We start from the raw sequence: 22,336 nt of genomic DNA on the forward strand, positions 1-22,336 counted from the left end.
TTTGCCCCACTCTAATAAAATCTATCTACCCTTTACATCAGATCAAGATGAGTAAGATGTAGTCCTTTTACATAAATTCTGGATCCTGTTAGGGTATGTTCACACGCTAAAGTAAAAACGGCTGTAAAATACGGAGCTGTTTTCAAGGGAAAACAGCCTCAGATTTTCTGCCGTTTTTAAAGCATCAAAGTTTTTTTTTAATGCGCTTTTTGGAGCTGTTTTTCTATTGACACAATGAAAACCAGCTCCAAAAACGTCTCAAGAAGTGACATGCTACTTCTTTTTACAGGGCGTGATTACGCCCTGTTTTTTCAAATGATCGTGTAAAAAAACACCCCGTTTGAACGAAACACTGTTTTTCCCATTGAAATCAGTAGGCAGATGTTTGTAGTTCAGCTTCCGTTTTTTCAGGCGTTTTTCGAGGCGTTTACATCCTGAAAACACTGCGCGTGAACATACCCTTAGGCTATGTTTACACGGGGTATTTTGGGGGAGGAATATCTGCCTCAAAATTCCGTTTGGAACTTTGAGGCAGATATTCCTCTCCCTGCATGCCGATTTTCGCGGCAATTATCGCGCCGTTTTTCGCCCGCGGCCATTGAGCGCCGCGGGCATAAAACAGCGAGATATACGCTTTCTCCTGCCTCCCATTGAAGTCAATGGGAGGTCGGAGGCGGAAGCGCCCGAAGATAGGGCATGTCGCTTCTTTTTCCCGCGAGGCAGTTTTACTGCTCGCGGGAAAAAGCCGCCGACGCCTCCCATTGAAATCAATGGGAGGCGTTCTCGGGCCGTTTCTGCCGAGTTTTGCGACGCGGTTTCCGCGTCAAAAAACTCGGCAAAAGACCCCGTGTGAACATAGCCTTAAGGATCTACCAGATGCCAGCATCACAAGCAGGCAGACTTTCATGCGAAGAGAAGCCTGAAGTCTGTCTGCAGCTCTTGTTAGTATTCATATGCAGGCACAAGCAGATTGGCACTGTGCATAGAATCTGGCACAAGATGGTAGTCTTATGTACTGGCAGCTTTATTTCAGCTGAACAGCAATATTGCAATTGTAGCTAAGTGCAAATATCTTCCAATGAGACAGTCCATGACTTTTTTGGCTTAGTATAATATACAATTCCTATATACAATGAATGCAAGAGGAAAGAGCAGGTTATTTTTACCAAGGCTGTTGGGCACAGGAGTGGGTGGACTAATTTGTTGGCTACTTACAGCTGATATGTTGTGGCTACTCATCTCAGCACAATCTAATTATTTTCTTACTTTAAGGCCCTGTTCGCATTGAGTTTTTTGCAGGCGTTGATCAGATTTTGACCTGCCTGTGCTCTCTTTGCTGCAAACACAGCGAAAACCGCTTTCTCTGCCTCCCATTGAGGTCAGAGATGGAAAAAGTCGAAGAAAGGACATGACGCTTCTTTTACCCGCGAGCTGTTTTTACCGTTCGCGTTGAAGAAACACCTCCGCCTCCCATTGAAACAATGGGAGGCGATTTCGGGCAATTTTTGGCGCTGTTTTCCGACGTGGTTTCTGTGTCAAATACAGCGCCACAGTACTCTGTAAGAAATCCCCCTAAAGGGGTTTTGTTGGGACCAAAAAGTATTAGCTTTATGTGAGTACACTCGCTAATATACATTCCGGTCCCCCGTCGCGCTGATTATGGGATTTTAATAGATTTTTATAGCGCTTAAGAGATTTACGTGAGATTTTCGCGAGATTACGCTGTAAAATGACATTTAAAACGAGATTACGCTTGCCTTGCTGTAAATCTCACACAAACGTTACCGAAGTGTCAGGATTCTGAATAGGCATCACGTCCTGGCTGGCAGTGATGTCTATTCACTGTCAGGACACCTGAGTAACGTTAATGTGTGAGTAAGTGGCTGCACATAGTGATCTAGCTAGATCACTATGTGCTGAGTACATGAATGGGGAGATGTGTATGATGCTGATTGGTCACTGATTGGTCAGCGTCATACACTTCACTCCACAACGCCCACTTGGTCAAAAAGTAAAACACGCCCAGTTGTCCATTAAGAAAGTCATTAGCATAAAGCTAAAATAGGTCATAGCTCCGTCAAAAATGATTGTTTTTCTAAATAAAAAAAACTGTTGTAATCTACATTACAGCGTAGATCACATTATGTAGAAGATAGGCCACTTATAATGTGGTGACAGAGCCTCTTTAAAACAAGTTTTTTTATGTAAACAAAAATATATATTTTAAAAGATTAAAAAAAATACCCTTTTCACATTACGCCCCTCTAAAGCAATGTAAAAAGAAATCATAAACATGATTGCTATCGCGACATCCTTAACCCCTTCCCGACATGCGCCGTACATGTACGGCGCTGTCGGGAGGTGCTTCCCGCAAAGCGCCGTACATGTACGGCGCAGTGATTGTGCGGGCTCAGAAGCAGAGCCGGCACCATCACCGCGGGGTGACAGCTGTATTATACAGCTGGCACCCTCCTGTAACTGCCAGGACCGGAGCTATTCTCCGATCCGGCAGATTAACCCCTCAGATGCTGCGCTCAATAGAGCGCAGCATCTGATAGGTTTTCACCCGATCGGCAACCCAGTGATGCAATCGCTGGGTTGCTGTGGCAATCGGACACCAGAAAATGGCGTCCGAGTCTGCCTTGTACGGGAGCCCATGAGGACCCGCCTTCGGCGTATCCTCATAGGCTTGCTGTCAGTGAATAACTGACAGCGCTAATACACTGCACTTCGTATGTAGTGCAGTGTATTAGAGTAGCGATCGGGGCATCAGGCCCTCATGTCCCCTAGTGGGACAAGTCAGAAAAGTAAAAAAAAGTAAATAAAAATGTGGTAAAACAATAAAAACACACACATTTCAAATAAAAATAAAGCTAAACTGACTTTTTTCCCATAGTAAGTCTTTTATTATGGGAAAAACCGTAAAAATTAAAAAAACTATACATATTTGGAATCGCCGCGTCCGTAACGATCCAAACTACAAAACTATTATGTAATTTATCCCGCACGGTGAACGCCGTAAAAAAAAAACATGAAAACCAACGCCAGAATCTTTGTTTTTAGGTCACATCTCCTTCCAAAAAATGCTATAAAAAGTGATCAAAAAGTCACATTTACTCCAAAATAGTACTAATAAAAAACGACAATCCGTCCCGCAAAAAATAATCCCCAACACCGCTTTGTGCACGCAAAAATAAAAAAGTTATGGGTCTTAGAATGGCGACACAGAAAACAAATGATTTTATAAAAAGTGATTTTATTGTGCAAAAGCCGCAATACATAAAAAAACTATATAAATTTGGTATCGCCGTAATCGTATCGACCCGCAGAATAAAGCTAACATGTAATTTAGGGCGCACTGTGGATGCCGATAAAAAAAACAATAAAAAACGATTCCAGAATTGCTTGTTTTTGGTAATTTCCTTTACCAAAAAATGAAATAAAAAGTGATCAAAAAGTCGTATGTGTTCTAAAATGATACCAATAAAATCTACAGCCCGTCTCGCAAAAACAAGCCCGCGCACCGCTCAATCAACTGAAAAATAAAAAAGTTACGGCACTAGTAATGCGGTGATGAAAAACATCTCAATGCGCAGGCCGGAGGGGAACATTCCTTCAGTTTCAGGGCCCTAGTATTTAGGAACTAGGAAAGGGAAGGGACATAGCACATCCGCTGGAAGCGAGGGCGCCCGTATTATACCAGCGCAAAACTTTCCCAGTAATATTTCCCAAACTACGAAGGAGAAAAAGTCCCCAAAAGGTGCAGAGCGTTACAGAAGGGGAATAAGAAAGAAAACCGTTTATCAGTGTGACACCGGCCTGTGCATAACGGATCGCTTCACAGCGTAACACACCTATGGATAATTGTATTATTTACCCATTATTATACCCTCTTATTATGCCCTGATGTACTCCTCACAGATTACATATATACTGATGTACTCCGCACAGATTACATATGCCACCACATTATAAACTGAAATACCAGCAAAACCCCAAACAGAACTGTTACCAAGCAAAATCCATGCTCAAAATGGCGGTCTATTCCTTCTTAGCCCTACAGTGTGCCCAAACAGCAATTTATGTCCACAAGTATGGCATTACCATACCCGGGAGAACCCGCTTAACAATTTATGGGGTAACATTCTCCAGGGGCACAACATCTTGTGCGGTGAATGGGCAGATCAGTGGAAAAATTGCAATTTTCACTTTGCACCATCCACTGCGTATTCATTTCTGAAAAACACCTGTGGAGTCTAAATTCTCACTACACCCCTTGATAAATGCCTTTAGGGGTGTAGTTTCTAAAACGGGGTCACTTTTGTTTGGTACATCAGGGGTTTTGCAAATGCAACATGGCGTCCGCAAACCATTCCAGCAAAATCTACGCTCCAAAAGATAAGTACCGCTCCTTTTCTTCTGAATGCTCCCATATACGTAAACAGCTGATTATAACCACTTATGGGGTGTTACCGTACTCGGGAGAAATTACTTTACAAATGTTGGGGTGCTTTTTCTTCTCTATTCCTTGTAAAAATGAAAAATGTTGATCTAAAACTACATCTTGTTGGAAAAAAAAAATATTTTTCATTTTCATAGCTTAATTCTAATTAATTCAGCAAAAAACCTTTTGGGATCAAAATTTTCACTATACCCCTAGATGATTCCTCAGGGGGTGCAGTTTCCCAAATGGAGTCACTTTTGGGGTGTTTCCACTGTACTAGTACTACAGGGGCTCAGCAAATGTGACATGGCGCCCAGACACTATCCAAAATCCAAATGGTGCTAGTTCCATTCTGAGCCCTACCGTGTGTCCAAACAGCCGTTTCTGACCACATGTGGGGTATTGTTTTACTCGGGAGAAGTTACTTTACTAATTTTATGGTGCTTTTTCTCCTTCAGTCCTTCAAACCTACATTTTATTTGAAAAAATGTAGATTTTCATTTTTACGGCCTACTTCCAATAAGTTCTGTAAAACACCTGTGGGGTCAAACTGCTCACTATACTCCTAGATAATTTCCTCATAGGGTGTAGTTTCCAAAATGGGGTCACTTGTTGGGGGTTTCCACTGTTTTGTCCCCTCAGGAGCTTTGCAAATGCGACATGGCCTCCGCAAACCATTTCTGCTAAATTTGAGTTCCAAAAGCCAAATGGCGCTCTTTCCCTTCTCAGCCTTGCCATGTCTCCAAACAGCCGTTTATTACTACATGTGGGGTATTGTTTTACTCGGGAGAAATTTCTTTACAAATTTTATAGTGCTTTTTCTCCTTCAGTCCTTGTGGAAATGAAAAAAAATTAGCTAAACCTACATTTTATTTGAAAAAATGTAGATTTTCATTTTCACAGCCTAATTCCAAAAATTTCTGCAAAAAACCTGTGGGGTCAAAATGCTCACTATACCCCTAGATAATTTCCTCAAGGGGTATAGTTTCCAAAATGGGGTCACTTGTTGGGGGTTTCCACTGTTTTGTCACCTTAGGGGCTTTGCAAATGTGACATGGCCTCCGCAAGCGATTCCTGCTAAATTTGAGCTCCAAGAGCCAAATGGCGCTCTTTCCCTTCTAAGCCCTGCCGTGTGTCCAAACAACCGTTTATTACCACATGTGGGGTATTGTTTTACTCGGGAGAAATTTCTTTACAAATTTTATGGTGCTTTTTCTCCTTTAGTCCTTGTGGAAATGAAAAAAAATTAGCTAAACCTACATTTTATTTGAAAAAAATGTAGATTTTCATTTTCATGGCCTAGTTCCAAAAATTTTTGCAAAAAAACTGGCCGGTCAAAATGCTTGCTACACCCCTAGATAAATTCCTCGAGGGGTATAGTTTCCAAAATGGGGTCACTTGTTGGGGGTTTCCACTGTTTTGTCCCCTAGGGGGCTTTGCAAATGCGACATGGCCTCCGCAAACCATTCCTGCTAAATTTGAGCTCCAAGAGCCAAATGGCACTCTTTCCATTCTAAGCCCTGCTGTGTGTCCAAATAACCGTTTATTACCACATGTGGGGTATTGTTTTACTCGGGAGAAATTGCTCTACAAATGTTGTGGTGCTTTTTCTACTTTAGTTCTTTTGGAAATGAAAAAAAATTAGCTAAACCTACATTTTATTTGAAAAAATTTAGATTTTCATTTTCATGGCCTAGTTCCAAAAATTTTTGCAAAAAAACTGGCCTGTCAAAATGCTTGCTACACCCCTAGATAAATTCCTCGAGGGGTGTAGTTTCCCAAATGGGGTCACTTTTGGGGGGTTTCCACTGTTTTAGTTCCACAAGACCTGTTCAAAGCTGACATGGTGCCTAAAATATATTCTAATAAAAAGGAGACCCAAAATCCACCAGGTGCTCCTTTGCTTCTGAGGCCGGTGCTTCAGTCCAGTAGCTCACTAAAGCCACATGTGGGATATTTCCTAAAACTGCAGAACCTGGGCAATAAATATTGAGTTGCATTTCTTGGGTAAAACATTCTGTGGTACAAAAAAAATGGATTCAAAATGAATTTCTGGAAAAAAATAATGAACTTTGTAAATTTCACCTCTACATTGCCTTAATTCCTGTGCAATGTCTAAAGGGTTAAGAAACTTTCTAAATGCTGCTTTGAATACTTTGAGGGGTGCAGTTTTTAAAATGAGGTGACTTATTGGGGGTTTCTAATATCTAAGGACCTCAGAGCCACTTCACAACTGAACTGGCCCCTGTAAAAATAGCATTTTGAAATTTTCTTGAAAATGTGAGAAATTGCTGCTAAAGTTCTAAGCCTTGTAACGTCCTAGAAAAATAAAATGATGTTCAAAAAACGATGCCAATCTAAAGTAGACATATGGGGGATGTTAGTTAGCAACATTTTTGTGTGGTATAACTGCCTGTCTTACAAGCAGATACATTTAAATTGAGAAAAATGCAAATTTTTGCAATTTTTCGCTAAATTTTGGTGTTTTTCACAATTAAATACTGAATGTATCGGGCAAATTTTGCCAGTAACATAAAGTCCAATGTGTCACGAGAAAACAATCTCAGAATCACTTGGATAGGTAAAAGCATTCCAGAGTTATTACCATATAAAGTGAAACATGTCAGATTTGAAAAATGAGGCTCTGTCAGGAAGGTCAAAAGCGGCCAAAGAGGGAAGGGGTTAAAAGTCTGCGGGTTAAATGTTATCATGTAATAATTCACAGTAAACGCTAGTATTGCTGTTTTTTGATCCCCTTATCTCCCCCAAGAAATGGATTAAAAAGTGATCAAAAACTGGCCTGTAGCCCACAACGATATCAATAGAAATTACAGCTCGCCTCGCACAAAATAAGCCTAAATACCGCTAAATCAATCAAATTGGAAAAAATAAAAAGGTTATAGCTCTCTGAATATGGCGCCACAAAATACATTTTATTTTTAACAATTAGTTTTTCCTTGTGAAAGTAGTAAAACATAAAAAACAATAGAGGAATCGCAGTTTTTTTTATAATCCCATCAAGATTTATTTGCCAGTTTCCCAGTACATTATATAGTGCAATAAATGTTGCTGTGTAAAACTACAACTAGTCCCGCAAAAATCAAGCCCTCATACGGTTTTATCGTCGGAAAAATGAAAAAAGTTATGGCTTTTGGAATGTGAGGAGGAAAAAACAAAAAGGAAAATCTGAAACATGGCTGTGGCGGTAAGGGGTTAATACAAGTACTTTACTTGGATAAACCCCATTACAGTGCCCATAAGGCTGGGTTCACACGAGCACATTACGTCCGTAATGGACAGAATGTATTTCGGCCGCAAGTCCCGGACCGAACACAGTGCAGGGAGCCGGGCTCCTAGCATCATAGTTATGTACGACGCTAGGAGTCCCTGCCTCTCCGTGGAACTACTGTCCCGTACTGAAAACATGATTACAGTACGGGACAGTTGTCCGGCAGCGAGGCAGGGACTCCTAGCGTCGTACATAACTATGATGCTAGGAGCCCGGCTCCCTGCAGTGTGTTCGGTCCGGGACTTGCGGCCGAAATACGTTCCGTCCATTACGGACGTGATGTGCTCGTGTGAATCCAGCCTAAGAGTTGTGAAAATCACCTAAACTGAAAATCTAACCTTTTATACAGTGATACAGGAGTGCGAGTGACAAAACTGCAATGTATCACATAAACAACACAAAAGTTTGAACAGCACATTCCAACAAAATGAAAGAAAACGTGTAGACAGGTGCAAGAACGCCTGTGACTGCAAATCTACAGTACACAAAAAAAATGGCGACGGCACACTGCGAACACTAATGCCACCTAAGCCACTAAATATAAATAAATATGCATTACTGCTAAATCTACTTACAATAGGGAGGTTCTTAGCGCACATTTTGATCAAAAAGTGCTTGCCCACCTGCAACAACAAGGCGTCCTCCATAGGTGGGGACCTACTCGGCACAACACCCAGAACTGGGACTAAGCCTACATATATATCTGGAATGCAATGTAAACGAGCGGTCTAAACCTGGACTTACAAATATAATGAAAATATGGTTACTGGCCGTATTTTGCAATTTACGCTGAGTGTTGCTTTAATAACATAATGAAATATTGCTAATTCTTTGATTTCCTTTCAATGATGATTATAAAATAGATAATAAGGCCTTTTCTTCCAGAACCAATGCAGAACCCGTAATTGAATTTCAGATGTTATATTATAATTTCCTATAATGCTCTGGTATTAGCTGTAATGCTCTAATTTGTGGTAAGTGAAATGGAAACATGTTTTTTTTTTCTTCGTTTGGGATGCTCATGGATTACTCAAATACAATTCTAGCTAATCCTTTTGCCTTTTGCAGTTACTGTAGTGGGAAATTAAATATTATTTCAGCAAAGTAATAAATACAAGATATTGTAATACTATTGTCAGAGAACAAATAATAATAATGTCTTGTCATTCACACACATTGCTAATTCCTATTTGCTGAAAGGAATTAAACCATAAAGCAGAACTGTCCGGCTTTCACAATGTGGTGGGTGTCAGGGTGGAAAAGTTCCAGAAATGTAACTGAAAATGTAAATATTGTTTTTGTTACGTGTCCCAGTGTTTTTATAGTGAGGGCTGCTTTGCCATTTTAAGTATGAATTAGCAAGTAAAATACCATAATATTATTCTGGAGAGTCTATGATACTTTCAGAAAAAGAACATACAAAAGATTTAAAACTCAACATCTTGCCCATGATATAATAGTTAAGGCTAAGTTCACACTAGCGTTACTATAAATTGACCTCTCTTCCGTCAGTGGAAGAGAGGATCGAAAGATTAAACGGAAAGCAACGCTTCCGTTAGAATAACTATTGATTTCAATGGTAATTCTTTTGTTTCAGTTGCTTTCCGTTTGTCTCCGTTCACTAGGTTTCCGGTTTTTTTGACGGACGCAAAAGTACAATTTGCAGAACTTTTGTTTCCGTGAACAAAAACTGAAACCTGGCGAACGGAGACATACAGAAAGCAACTGAAACAAAATAACTATCATTGAAATCAATGGTAATTCTAACGGAACCATTGCTCTCCGTTTAATCTTTCGATCCTTTCTTCCTCTGATGTAAGAGAGGTAAACGTATACTAATGCTAGTGTGAGCTTTGCCTAAGGCCTTATTCACACGACAGGGTCCGAGTGTCGGCCGATAAAATCGGCCGTTTTTCCCGGACGTTTTGCATCCATTGCGATTCCGTTCCGGGCCGTGTTGCCATTTTTAACGGACAATTTTGACCCGTTGTTTTCCCTGTCCGTTTTAAAATCGGATGAATTTCATTTAAATTTGTTGCCACACACAGCCCTCTGTAGATAATGCCACAGCCCCCCTGGTAGGTAATGCCACATATCCCCCTGTAGGTAATGCCACCCAGCCCCCTGCAGGCAATGCCACCCAGCCCTCTTCAGGTAATGCCACCCAGTCACCAGCAAGTAATGCCACCCAGCCCCCTGTATGTAATGCCACCCAGCCTCCTGCAGGTAATGCCACCCAGCCCCCTGTAGGTAATGTCACCCAGCTCCCTGTATGTAATGCCACCAAGTCCCCTGTAGGTAATGCCAAACTGCCCCCTGTAGGTGTAGTCACTGACTTCTCCTGGAGAGGAATTCCCAGCCACAGGGTCGGGGATTCCGCTTCAGAAGCGAGTGACATCACTTTGTCCATATATGGACAGTGTGGTCACTCACTTCTCCTGTAGCAGAATCCCCAATCCCCGGCTGGCGATTGGGGATTCCGACTCCTACAGGGAGCAAAAAAAGACCCTCCTCCTCCTCACATGCACTCTGCACTGTGAGGAGGAGGAGGAGGAAGAGGAGAAGAGAGAGCGCGAGCGACGGAAGACACGGCCATCACTCGGGACACATTCCGGTGATGGCCGTGTATTACCCGGCCCCCTAGACTTCTATGGGAGCCGAGGGCCGGATAAACGGCCGAAAATAGGGCATGTCCCATATTTTGTTGGATAAACGGCCGTCAAAAAATCGGTCGTGTGAATAGCCCCATTAGGGGTCTATTGTTCCTACTACATAACGTGTGACGGCCGTTTTATGAACGGCCGTCACCCGGCCGGAAAACCCTGTCGTGTGAATAAGGGCTAAGAATAAGCAAACTATATAGAAAGAAAGTATAAACCTCCTTCATCTTTATGTTTGTCTATAAAGACTTATACAAGTTCCTGAAATGAACATCCTTCTAGATATCTGGCAGGGAAACAGGACAACGTCCCCTTAAAGCTCTCTCCGTGTTTGGCTGAAAAGTCAAAAAGGCGTGTGGCTTAACTGTGCCTGGTCTCTGTTGTAGGCATAGCCGTGGTGGAAGGTTTCTGATGCAGGAAGCTGCCTCCTAGTCAGTGGCAAAAGAGCCTATGACCAACCCTTTACACAAACCTATTCACAACCTCTAAGCACTGTTACAGGAGAAGTAGACAAATTAAGCTCAATTTATGATATTATGCTGTGAGCACAAAAAAATCAAAATGGACATAACTGGTATCGCCGCGCCCATAAAAGTCCAAACTATTCTAATATATAACATTATTTTTTAACGGCGTAAAAAAAAATAAAAAAAATTAAAAGGCCAGAATTTCTGTTTTTGGTCACTTTAGCTCCCCAAAAAATTGATTAAAAAGTGATCAAAAAGTTGCATGTACCCCAAAATGGTGCCAATAAAAACTATGGCTCTCCCTGCAAAAAATTAGCGCTCACACCGCTTAATCGACGAAAAAAATAAAAAAGTTATGGCTCTCATAATATGGCGACACAAAACAATTATTTTTTTAACAAATAGTGTTTTCTTTATAAAAGTGGTAAAACATAAAAAAAAACAATATAAATTTGGTATTGCTGTAATCGTATCGACCCATAGAATAAAGTTAACGTGTTGTTTTTACTGCACGATAAAAAGCATAAGCATTTAAGTTTCCTAGTACATTATATGGTACATTAAATAATGCCTTGAAAAACTACAACTGGTACGACTATTTCAACAGAAGGATAAAAGAGTTAAGGCTTTTGGAAGGTGGGGAAGAAAAAACAAAAATTAAAATATGAAAATTGGCTGCGTCTCCAAGGGGTTAAGGCAGACACTGTGTTGCAGGCAGACATAGGGTAAATAAACATTCAACAAACTTCTGACATGTTACAGTAACATGTCAGAAGTTTGGATTGGTGGGGGTCCGAGCATTGAGACCCCCACCAATCGCTAAAACTAAGCGGCAGAAGCGCTCGTGTGAGTGCTGTTCCGCTTCGTTTCTGTTTGGCCTTTTTCCGGAAATCTATGTAGCAGTGTACGGGCTCAATAGAAAGTCTATGAGCCCGTACACCGCTACATCGGCTTTCTGGAATAAGCCGAACAGAAAGAAGCGGCTCAGCGATCACACGAGAACTTCGCCCGCTTCGTTTTAGCCAGTGGTGGGGGTCTCAGTGCTTGGACACCCACCAATCCAAATTTCTGACATGTCACTATAACATGTCAGAAGTTTGTCGAACGTTTAGTTACCCTTTAAGCCTATCATAGCCCACCTGTCTATGTCTTTTAGTTCACAATCAAGTTCCTTCATCTTGGGCTGGTATAAGCCAACAAGCTGCTGGTATTCGGTTAGAATTGCAACCCACAGCTCAGGATATGGACAATACAGCTGCTGGAGGACTGCAGGCACTTCACCGAACTGACATGTTATTTCTTCTGAATCCACACATTCCTGCAAGAAAAACACTTTACAGCTGAAATAACTAGCATTTTCTCTCCTCACTGTTTTAGACAATGACCATTTACTTACCTGAAGGTCACTTTCCAAAAGTTCATGCTCTAAATCGCGCTGCTCTTGAAGAAGTTTCTCAATTAATGCTTTTTGTTGACTCTTAACGGATTCAACCTATAAATATATATTTCAAGGGAGAAACTATTGACATTTGGAACTACGCAGTCAGTTGTAATTATAGAATAGTAAAATATACATGAAAAAACTGGAGGCTGCCGACAAACAGCCAGGATTAGTTATCTTTCAGCAGTCAAATAGAAACCACCATCATTATCGCTCCTGACATTCTAAAGCGATGTAAATAACAAAGGGCGCCTGAGAGCAGCCATCTTTAATCCCTTCCAACTGATAGCACATTGTGTTTCTACATTCTGCAATACAATATGTATGGCAATATAATTTAAGTTCGCTCCAACTAACAACTGAATATACTCTCATTAGTGGAAAATTCATTATAAGACATTATATCAGTGTAAACATGCAGAGACTGTGCATTTTTTACTGCTGAGATACAACACCTGCATCGTACACGTAAGAAATTATTGTCCAATTACCATGAATTCCATTACCATAAAACGTTAAATCATAATGATACTGCACAGAAAAAAAAAAGTGAATGTCCACTTTCAAACTTTATTTTTTAAACTAAACAGGTCCAAAATCATGCACGGATTGTTCTCTTATTTTATCTCTATAGGGGTAGGAGCTCTGTTTTTCTGTTAAAGAGTTCCATATCCCCTGCACAACCATAGAAATGGTTGATAAAACTCTGATTGCTATGAGGAGATTAGTGCCTATGAATTATGCAATGAAAAATAATAATAATAATACAGTATACGGTAAGCTCCCCCTAGTGGTGGCTGCAAGCATTTTATTATTTAACTCTATTAGAAAGCATGGGTTTGGAGCTCTGTATATGGAAGAATTGAGTTCCAGGCACTATAAAGATATATTCTTAATTTAAATAAATCACATGGTCTCAACCACATCATTCAAATTTCCTGAACCTTTAATAACAACCCATTCTACTCATTCCAACCTACAAAGTTATTGTGTATTCAGTAACTTCCCATAAATAATACACGTGAATATAAGAAACTTTGTTATATCTAATTCCAGGAAAATGCCTCTTTCTCCACTTAGAAGACTCCTATCCTCCTCCCCCATTTTCTTAACTGTTCACTTATTCAGAATTCACTCACAGAATCCATAGAGCAGAGACGAACTTCTCTGTTTCACTGACAGATCAAGTTACAGATGCCTTTAGTAGTCTATGGAGAGGGGAGGGGGAGTAGGAAGCAGATGCAGGAGACTAGTAAAACAGATTCCTATACACAGTAAACAGAGAAGATCCATTATACAGCAGTAAGGAACAGTATAGCTGTGAATCCATCACTAGGCTGAGATAGTAAAACACTTACTAGAAGCTGCAGCAGTGACTGTGTGTGTCTCTCTCCTCCCTCACTCTCCAGCTGCTCCATCCTCCTGCTCCCTCCTCCCCTCTCTATAGACTTCTATGGCCAGCTGTAAACTGATCTCTCACTGGAGATTAGAAACAGTATCCTCTCTGCCTCACTGAATACGGATTGTATGGGTGAATTCTGAGTAAACTGTTAAGGAGGCAGGGGGGAGTCTGATAAGTGGAGAAAGAGGCATTTTGCTTTAATAAGATATATTACAAAGTTTTTTTCATATTTGTTTGTACTATTGGTTTATGGAAAGTTGTTTATAAGAAGAGGTACACTTTAACTTCTATGGACCTCAATGGAGAGAGCCAAATGCAAGCGCAGCCATCTCTCCATTGATTTCAATGGTAAAAGCAGCAGATGACAGAGGCTTTAAGTCGGCAAATAGCAGACTTTTCTCCCATTAGGTGAAGGTCCTAGAGGTGGGAACACCCCCTGTCATTCTGTGGATATGCCATAGGTGCTTTAGATAAGAATACCCCTTTAAACTTTTTTAGCTACTGCCTCAATATCAGGTTTTCAGTTAGACCTTTTGGGGATTATTGGAAGATGGTCAAACAACGCAGAGAACATTGAAGTGTCAGGTTTCCCCGATAGAGATTGAGCAGAATATTTTTAAGTTAATAAAGTAGCTCACACTATAAACATCCAGGGATTTTACCTCTTTTATTTAATTATAAATAAACAATATAAACTACAGCATGTCTTATATTCTCGCACAGTAACCATCTGCTTATTTTTGTTTAAAGATGACATTTTCTATTTAACATCTGCTGCTATTTTATAAGTTATATATTTTTTGGAACTTTCAATTAAATGAAGTCCCTTAGGTGCCCTGCACACGGCCGTGCCTGTAATCACGGCCGGTGATTACGGGCACGGCTGGTCGTGGACAGTCACCCACATTTGTGGGCAATGCTCCCATTATAAAGGACATGTCCTATTTTTATTGATTCTCACATGGTAAAAAATATTTTACTGTATCATTACAAAAGAACACTTAACCTCTTGGCGCCATGCGCCGTACATTTACGGCGCTGGTGCTATGTAGTTAGCGCTGAGTGCTGTAAAGGAAAGATCTCGGGGATAGTGTGGGCACAGGAGCTGTGCCTTCATTATCCACAGTGGGTGTCAGATATACAGTTAGGTCCAGTATTATTTGGACAGTGACATAAGTTTTGACATTTTAGCTGTTACCAAAACATATTGAATGTAAAGTTATATAATCAATATATCAAAGTGCATACTCTTAGCTTTAATTTGAGGGTACCCACCTCCTAATTTGAGGAAGGGTTTAGGAATTACATCTCTTTAATATGTAGCTGCCTCTTTTACAAGGGACCAAAGGTAATTGGACAAAAAGCTATTTAATGGGCTGCATGGGCTATTCCCTCGTTAATCCATCATCAATTAAGCAGGTAAAAGGTCTGGAGTTGATTCCAGGTGTTGCATTTGCATGTGGAATCTGTTGCTGTGAACACACAACATGAGGTCAAGGAGCTCTCAATGCAAGTGAAACAGACAATCGTTAGGCTGAAAATAAATTTATGAAATCCATCAGAGAGATGGCACAAATGTTAGGAGTGGCCAAATCAACAGTTTGGTACATTCTTGAAAAAAATGAGTGCACTGGTTATCTCGTGAACTCCAAAAGGCCTGAATGTCCATAGAAGACAACAGTGGTGGATGATCGCAGAATCCTTTCCATACTGAAGAGAAACCCCTTCACAACATCTACCTAAGTGAAGAACACTCTCCTGGAATTAAGTGTATCAGTATCTAAGTCTACCATAAAGAGAAGACTTCATGAGAGCAAATACAGAGGGTTCACCACAGCCTCAAAAATAGAAAGGCCAGATTAGACATTTGCCAAACAACATGTAAAGAAGCCGCCCAGTTCTGGAACAGCATGAAACTAAGATCAACCTGTACCAGAATGATGGGAGGAAGAAAGTACGGAGAAGGCTTGGAACGGCTCATGATCCAAAGCCACCACATCCTCTGTAAAACATGGTGGGGGCAGTGTGATGGCATGGTGGGGGCAGTGTGATGGGATGGTGGGGGCAGTGTGATGGCATGGGCATGCATGGCTGCCAAAGACACTGGGTCACTAGTGTTTGATGATGTAACTGAAGACAGAAGCAGCCGGATGAATCCTGAAGTGTTCAGGGATTTACTTTCTGCTCAGATTCAACCAAATGCAGCAGGTTGATTGGACGTCGCTTCACAGGACAGATGGACAATGACCCAAAACATACGCAAAAGCAACCCTGAATTTTTTTAACCCCTTAATGACCAGCCTATTTTAGACCTTAATGACCAAGCCATTTTTTATGTTTTTCCATCATCTCATTCAAAGAGCTATAACTTTTTTATTTTTGCGTCGACATACCTGTATAATGTCTTGTTTTTTGCGGGACAGGTTGTAATTTTTAATAGCACCATTTTGGGGTACATAGAATTTATTGATTAACTTTTATTAACTTTTTTGGGGGGGAATAGAAAAAAAACTGCAATTTTGCCACACTTTTTTGCGTCCTAAATTTACGCCGTTTACCGTGTGATATAAATGACATAATAACTTTATTTATCGGGTTGTTGCGATTGCAACAATACCAAATTGATATCGATTTTGTGTGTTTTACTACTTTTACACAGTTAAAACACTTTTTTTTTAAATTATTTGTTTTTGTGTCTCCATATTTGAAGAGCCATAACTTTTTTTTTTTTTGCCGATGCAGTTGTATGAGGGCTTTTTTTTGCGGGACGACTTGTAGTTTTTATCAGTACCATTTTGGAGTAAATGCGACTTTTCGATCACTTTTTATCACATTTTTTTTAAGGCAGGATTAAAAAAAAACAGCAATTTTTGCATTTTTTTTATTTTATTTTTTACGACGTTCACCGTGCAGGTTAAATGATGTAATAACTTTACAGTTGGGGTCGTTACGAAAGCGGCGATACTTCTGTATTGCAGTGTATTATGCCTGTCCGTGTAAAACGGACAGGAATCTCCTAGGCCATGCCTCTGGAGCTCCATCCCTCTCTCAAAACCACTCAGATGCGGGGCTCGCTATTGAGCGCCGCATCTGAAGGGTTAAACGGGTGAGATCGATACTGATATCGATCTCATCCGTTCGGACAGGGATGCCCTCAGCTACCTCTGGCAGCTGAGAGCAGGGAGATTTAACGGGCGTAAAAACACTATGGGGCGGTCACTAACTGGTTAAGGCACAGAAGTGGAATATTCTGCAATGGCCAAGTCAATTACCAGATCTCAACCCGATTGAGCATTTCACCAGCTTAAAGAGGCTCTGTCACCACATTATAAGTGCCCTATCTTGTGCAGAACTTGTACATAATGTGATTGGCGCCGTACATGGGGAGAAGTGTATGACGCTGATTGGTCACTGATTGGTCAGCGTTATGCACTTCTCTCCACAACGCCCACTTGGTCAAAAAGTAAAACACGCCCAGTTGGGCATTAAGAAAGTTATTAGCATAAAGCTAAAATAGATCATAACTCTGTCAAAAATTATCGTTTTTCTAAATAAAAAACACTGTTGTTATCTACATTACAGCGCCGATCACATTATGTAGAAGATAGGGAATTTATAATCTGGTGACAGAGCCTCTTTAAGACAAAACTTAAGGCAGAAAGACCCACAAACAAGCAACAACTGAAAGAGGCTCTGTCACCAGATTATCAAATACCTATTTCCTATTGAAGATGATCGGCGCTGCAATGGAGATAACAGCAAAGTTGTTGTTTTTTTTAAAACGATCATTTTTGCCCAAGTTATGAGCAATTTTATATTTATGCAAATGAGCTCTTCAATGGACTACTGGGCGTGTTTTCTCGTTTTACCAACTGGGCGTGTATTGTGTTTTTACTAACTGGGCGTCTATTGTGTTTTTACCAACTGGGCGTTGTGAATAGAAGTGTATGACGCTGACGAATCAGCATCATACACTTCTCATCGTTCCCACCCAGCTTCTTTCACTGCAGACATACAGCGTGACATCAGCCACAGGTTCTTCAACCTTGTCGTCGGACAAAGAAGATACATCGGCACCAGGCGTCCAAAAGCTTAATATGCTTGTCTCTAGGGAGTTTGCTATGCTTACCTGCACTGTACCATCTGATGCCTGGAGCTGATGTGTCTTCTCTCTTCCGACGCCAAGGTTGAAGGACTTGTGGGTGATGTCACGCTATGTGTCAGCAGTGAAAGAAGCTGGCTGGGAATGATGACGTCACCCACAGGTACTTCAACCTTGGCGTCGGAAGAGAGAAGACACATCAGCTCCAGGCGTCAGAGGGTACAGTGCAGGGTATGTGCAGGTAAGCATAGCAAACTCCCTAGAGACGAGCATATTAACCTTTTGGACGCCTGGAGCCGATGTATCTTCTTTGTCCGACGACAATGTTGAAGGACCTGTGGGTGACGTCACGCTGTATGTCTGCAGTGAAAGAAGCTGGGTGGGAACGATGAGAAGTGTATGATGCTGATTCGTCAGCGTCATACACTTCTATTCACAACGCCCAGTTGGTAAAAACACAATACACGCCCAGTTGGTAAAAACACAATACACGCCCAGTTGGTAAAAACACAATACACGCCCAGTTGGTAAAACGAGAAAACACGCCCAGTTGTCCATTGAAAAGCTAATTTGCATAAATATAAAATTGCTCATAACTTGGGCAAAAATGATCATTTTTCAAAAAATATAAACTTTGCTGTTATCTACATTGCAGCGCAGATCACATTCAATAGAAGATAGGGATTTGATAATCTGGTGACAGAGCCTCTTGAAGACAGCAGCTGTAAAGGCCGGGCAAAGCATCACAAAAGAGGAAACCCAGCGTTTGGTGTTGTCCATGGGTTCCAGACTTCAGCCAGTCATTGCCTGCAAAGGATTCTCTACAAAGTATTAAAAAAAACCATTTTATTTATGGTAATGTTAATTTGTCCAATTACTTTTGAGCCCCTGAAATGCGGAGGTTGTGTAGAAGAATGGCTGCAATTCCTAAACGTTTCATGGGATATTTTTGTTCAACCCCTTGAATTAAACCTGAAAGTCTACACTTCAATTGCCTCTCAGTTGTTTCATTTCAAATCCAATGTGGTGGCAGCAGATCCCAAATCATGAAGATTGTGTCACTGTCCAAATAATTCTGGACCTAACTGTACATTACTCTATATATGACTCCGATCTTGGCCGTTTGAGCACTCAGATGCCGAGGTCAATAGTGATTAGACAGAGGGAGTCCATCTCTCACCTCTATCGGCGCCCCCACGACATGATCACTGGGTACCGATGGGTTGTCATGGTAGCCGGAAGCCTAAAGAAGGTGTACCATTTGTATATGCCTATAGATCACTGCCACTGACAGGCATTATACACGGCAATACTCGAATATTGCAGTGTATTAGGTAAGCGATCTTATGGACAAGTCCCCTAGAGCAGCGGTCCCCAAGCTTTTTTGCACCAAGAACCAGTTTCATGCAAGACAATTTTTCCACGGACCGGCAGAGGGGGTTCATGTGCATTACAAAACACCCTGGAATTAAATGGAAATAAAATATTAAAACGTTTTTTTGGTGTCAGTTCACACGTTGCGTAAATACTGCGGATTTTCCGCAACTGAAAATCTGCAGCATAATACAGTAGCAGCAAAGTGGATGAGATAGAACAAGTCTCATCCAAACGCTACGTAAATAGTGAGGAGAAAAATCGAGTTTTATTCTGCATTGTGTCAATTGCATTTGTGTAAACGCTGCTTATTTGTTGCAGGTTTTCCCCCATTGAATTCAATGGGAGGTAAAACCCGCAACTATTTGTTGCATTTATTGTTGCAGAATCGCAGCGATTCCTCCACAAAAAACATGACTCAGAAAAAAATAAAAAATCTTTCTCCAGGCCGGCCTCCTGGGATGACGTTTAATCCCATGTGACCTCTGCAGCCAATCACAGGCTATAACGGTGATCACATGGGAAAAAACATCGTCCCAGGAGGCTGGCCTGGATGACGTCAGAGGGTCGGCCTCCTGGGAAAACATTTCATCCCATGTTACAGCCGCTACAGCCTGTGATTGGCTGCAGTGTTCACAAGGGATGAATGGTCATTCTTGTCATGTATGGACACGCTGTGACCGTCAGAATGGGAGCCACTCTAAGGGTACGTTCACACGCTTAACCAACCCAGAAGGTTGACATTTTCCGCAGCGGACATTCCAGGCGAAAAAGTTCACCATAGTGTGGTGCAGTTTTTCACCCGAAATTCCCTGCGGCCACCGAGGCGGATATGCAGTGTAACTTTACGCAGCGTATCCGCCCGCGGCCAGGTACCAAATGATCCACGGCCTGGTATTGGTCCGCGGCCCTAGATTGGGGACTACTGCCCTAAAGAGACTACAAAAACAAAATTGAAAAAACATTGTACACGGTACATACATAAAAAAGATAATAATAGAATAAAACACTCAAGATTTATGTAAAAACATAGACATGCCTTAGGATCTCTAGACAGCTCATTACGGTTGAGCAGGCTATAAGACGTCCTTCAAAGAGACCACATAGTAGTTATTTTTATATCAATTCAATTTGCTCAGCTCAATAACTATGCGAGGTAATAAGAGAAAATGGCATAAGTACATTGTATAAAATAGAGGTAAAACACGAACCTGCTTCATAATATTCACCGGATCAAAGTCATTTTCCATTTGGGACTTGCAGAAAGAGTGATGTTGTAGTTGACAAATCCTGTGTTTTAAATCGTCCCTCAGCTGCCAGATGGGATGTATTGTGCATGCTTTATACTCATCTCGCTCCTCGGATAATTGCTGTTCTGCTTCCAAACAGAAAGTTTTATCACTTAATGGCAAGTGAAAAATTAAGCCCTTGACTGCCAGCGGGAACGCCAGTGCGGGGAAGAGTGTAGCTTAGAGGCTCCTCTGGGATGGCAGAGGTTAAGCAAGTTAAAGTCCTCAATCCTTTTTATCTGTCTATACGGCGTATGTTTTGGTATTCTCATGTATAGTCTCCTTTTTATATTAGAAGAGAAATTAAACATTTATTTATAACTTTTAAAGACAGGAAACTCTTAGGGAATGTTCACACGCAGAGTCAAAAACGTCTCAAGAGAAAACAGCTCCTGATTTTCAGAAGTTTTTTGTGCCATTCGCGATTTTTGCTGCGTTTTTCACACCGGTTTTTGGAGCTTTTTTCAATAGAGTCTATGGAAAACAGCTCCAAAAACGTCCCAAGAAGTGTCCTGCACTTCTTTTTCGCGGCCGTTTTTTTCTGCGTAAAAAAAAAGCCGCAAAAAACGCTCCGTCAGAACAGAACGCTGTTTTCCCCATTAAAATCAATGGGCAGATGTTTGGAGGCGTTCTGCTTCCGATTTTTTGGCCGTTTTTCGGGCATTTACGGCCCGAAAAACGGCCGAAAATAGGCCGTGTGAGCATACCCTTTGGGGGCAATGGGAAGGATCTATTTTCAAGTAGGATTTAAAGGGCTTGTATGAGATTAGAGAAAAAAAAAATTGCATTTCTTCAAGAAACAGTGCCCCTGTGTCTAAGGGCTGTGTCTAGTATTGCAGCTCAGCCTTATTCACTTAAATGGGCCTGAGCTGCAATACCAGAAAAAAACTATGATTAAGAGTGGCGCTGTTTCTGGAACACAAAAAAAATATGTTTTGTTTATTTTCCATAATCTGATACTCCTCTTTATATATTACCATTTCTGAATATGTTAAATCATAATTATACCAAAAGATGAAAATCAGGGTTTGGTTAGGTTTGTAAGTAAAGTCCAGTCATTAGTGTAGGAATAAGTTTTTAGCATCCAAGGCACAACAAGGAAGAGAGGCCTCACCGCGAATGTTGCTAAGGAGATAACTAATATCCCTCTTATCATTTCACTCTACTGCTGTCCACAGGAAAACAGGTGATTTTGAGTTTTGTATAAAAAAAAACTGAGCTTCAACCTAAAAAAATATGTATGACAAAACTTATCAGCGCCGAATTTTGGACCTATTTAGATTCGAAAAATAACATGATGAGTATACTTTAAAGTCAGTGGAGATAAAAATAAAAATATTTAGTGAAAATGATGAAGCTTGAAAAACACCCAGCTAGACTATTATATATTTCCATGCCCTCCAGACACCAGATAAATACAGTTTCTGCATACGTCTTGATCTTAAAAAAAGCAATACCTTACTAAAGGCCAATCAATAATCGGATTGTGTAGGGGGCGATCAGAAGCACTTGTCGTTTTTTACATTTGTAAATGTCTAGACAATGTAAATAATCTTTCCAATCTCATACCAGTGGCACAGCAGGCAGCACCGATTCTAGCTTTTATGCTGCCTGATGCAAAAATTTAAATGGTGCCCCCCAAATCTTGATTGTTCTACATCACTAGCAGCCTCACAAAAAAATAAATCATAGCACCCATTATCTCGCTGCAGATCATACAGTGACTACAGTACTGACTAGAGGCAGAATAAACATTTACATTAAGTGACTCACAGGTGACGTCTGCTCAGATTCTGACGTCTTCTAGTCGTTCTTGTTCTCTTTTCTTCTTCCATCAGACTTCTATGATGACTTCTCCTGGCCCACAG

The 22,336-nt window shown here is 40.9% G+C and overlaps 1 protein-coding gene across 3 annotated transcripts in view; it reads right to left on the reverse strand.

The window, feature by feature from the left end:
• The window catches only part of CCDC148 (coiled-coil domain containing 148), a 141,758-nt gene that overhangs the window by 44,153 nt on the left and 75,269 nt on the right, over positions 1 to 22,336 (reverse strand). For 2 of the 3 annotated variants that reach the window (XM_075829309.1, XM_075829311.1), the window contains exons 6-8: positions 20,391 to 20,557; positions 12,257 to 12,352; positions 12,000 to 12,178 (exon numbers count right to left, since the gene is read on the reverse strand). In XM_075829309.1, the coding sequence (XP_075685424.1) occupies positions 12,000 to 12,178; positions 12,257 to 12,352; positions 20,391 to 20,557 (442 nt within the window). The remainder of the gene's footprint in view (positions 1 to 11,999; positions 12,179 to 12,256; positions 12,353 to 20,390; positions 20,558 to 22,336) is intronic. The other variant, XM_075829310.1, reaches the window with a different exon arrangement.

This window comes from Rhinoderma darwinii, chromosome 6, assembly GCF_050947455.1.
Source record: "Rhinoderma darwinii isolate aRhiDar2 chromosome 6, aRhiDar2.hap1, whole genome shotgun sequence".
In the NCBI taxonomy this organism is placed as follows: Eukaryota; Metazoa; Chordata; class Amphibia; order Anura; family Rhinodermatidae; genus Rhinoderma; species Rhinoderma darwinii.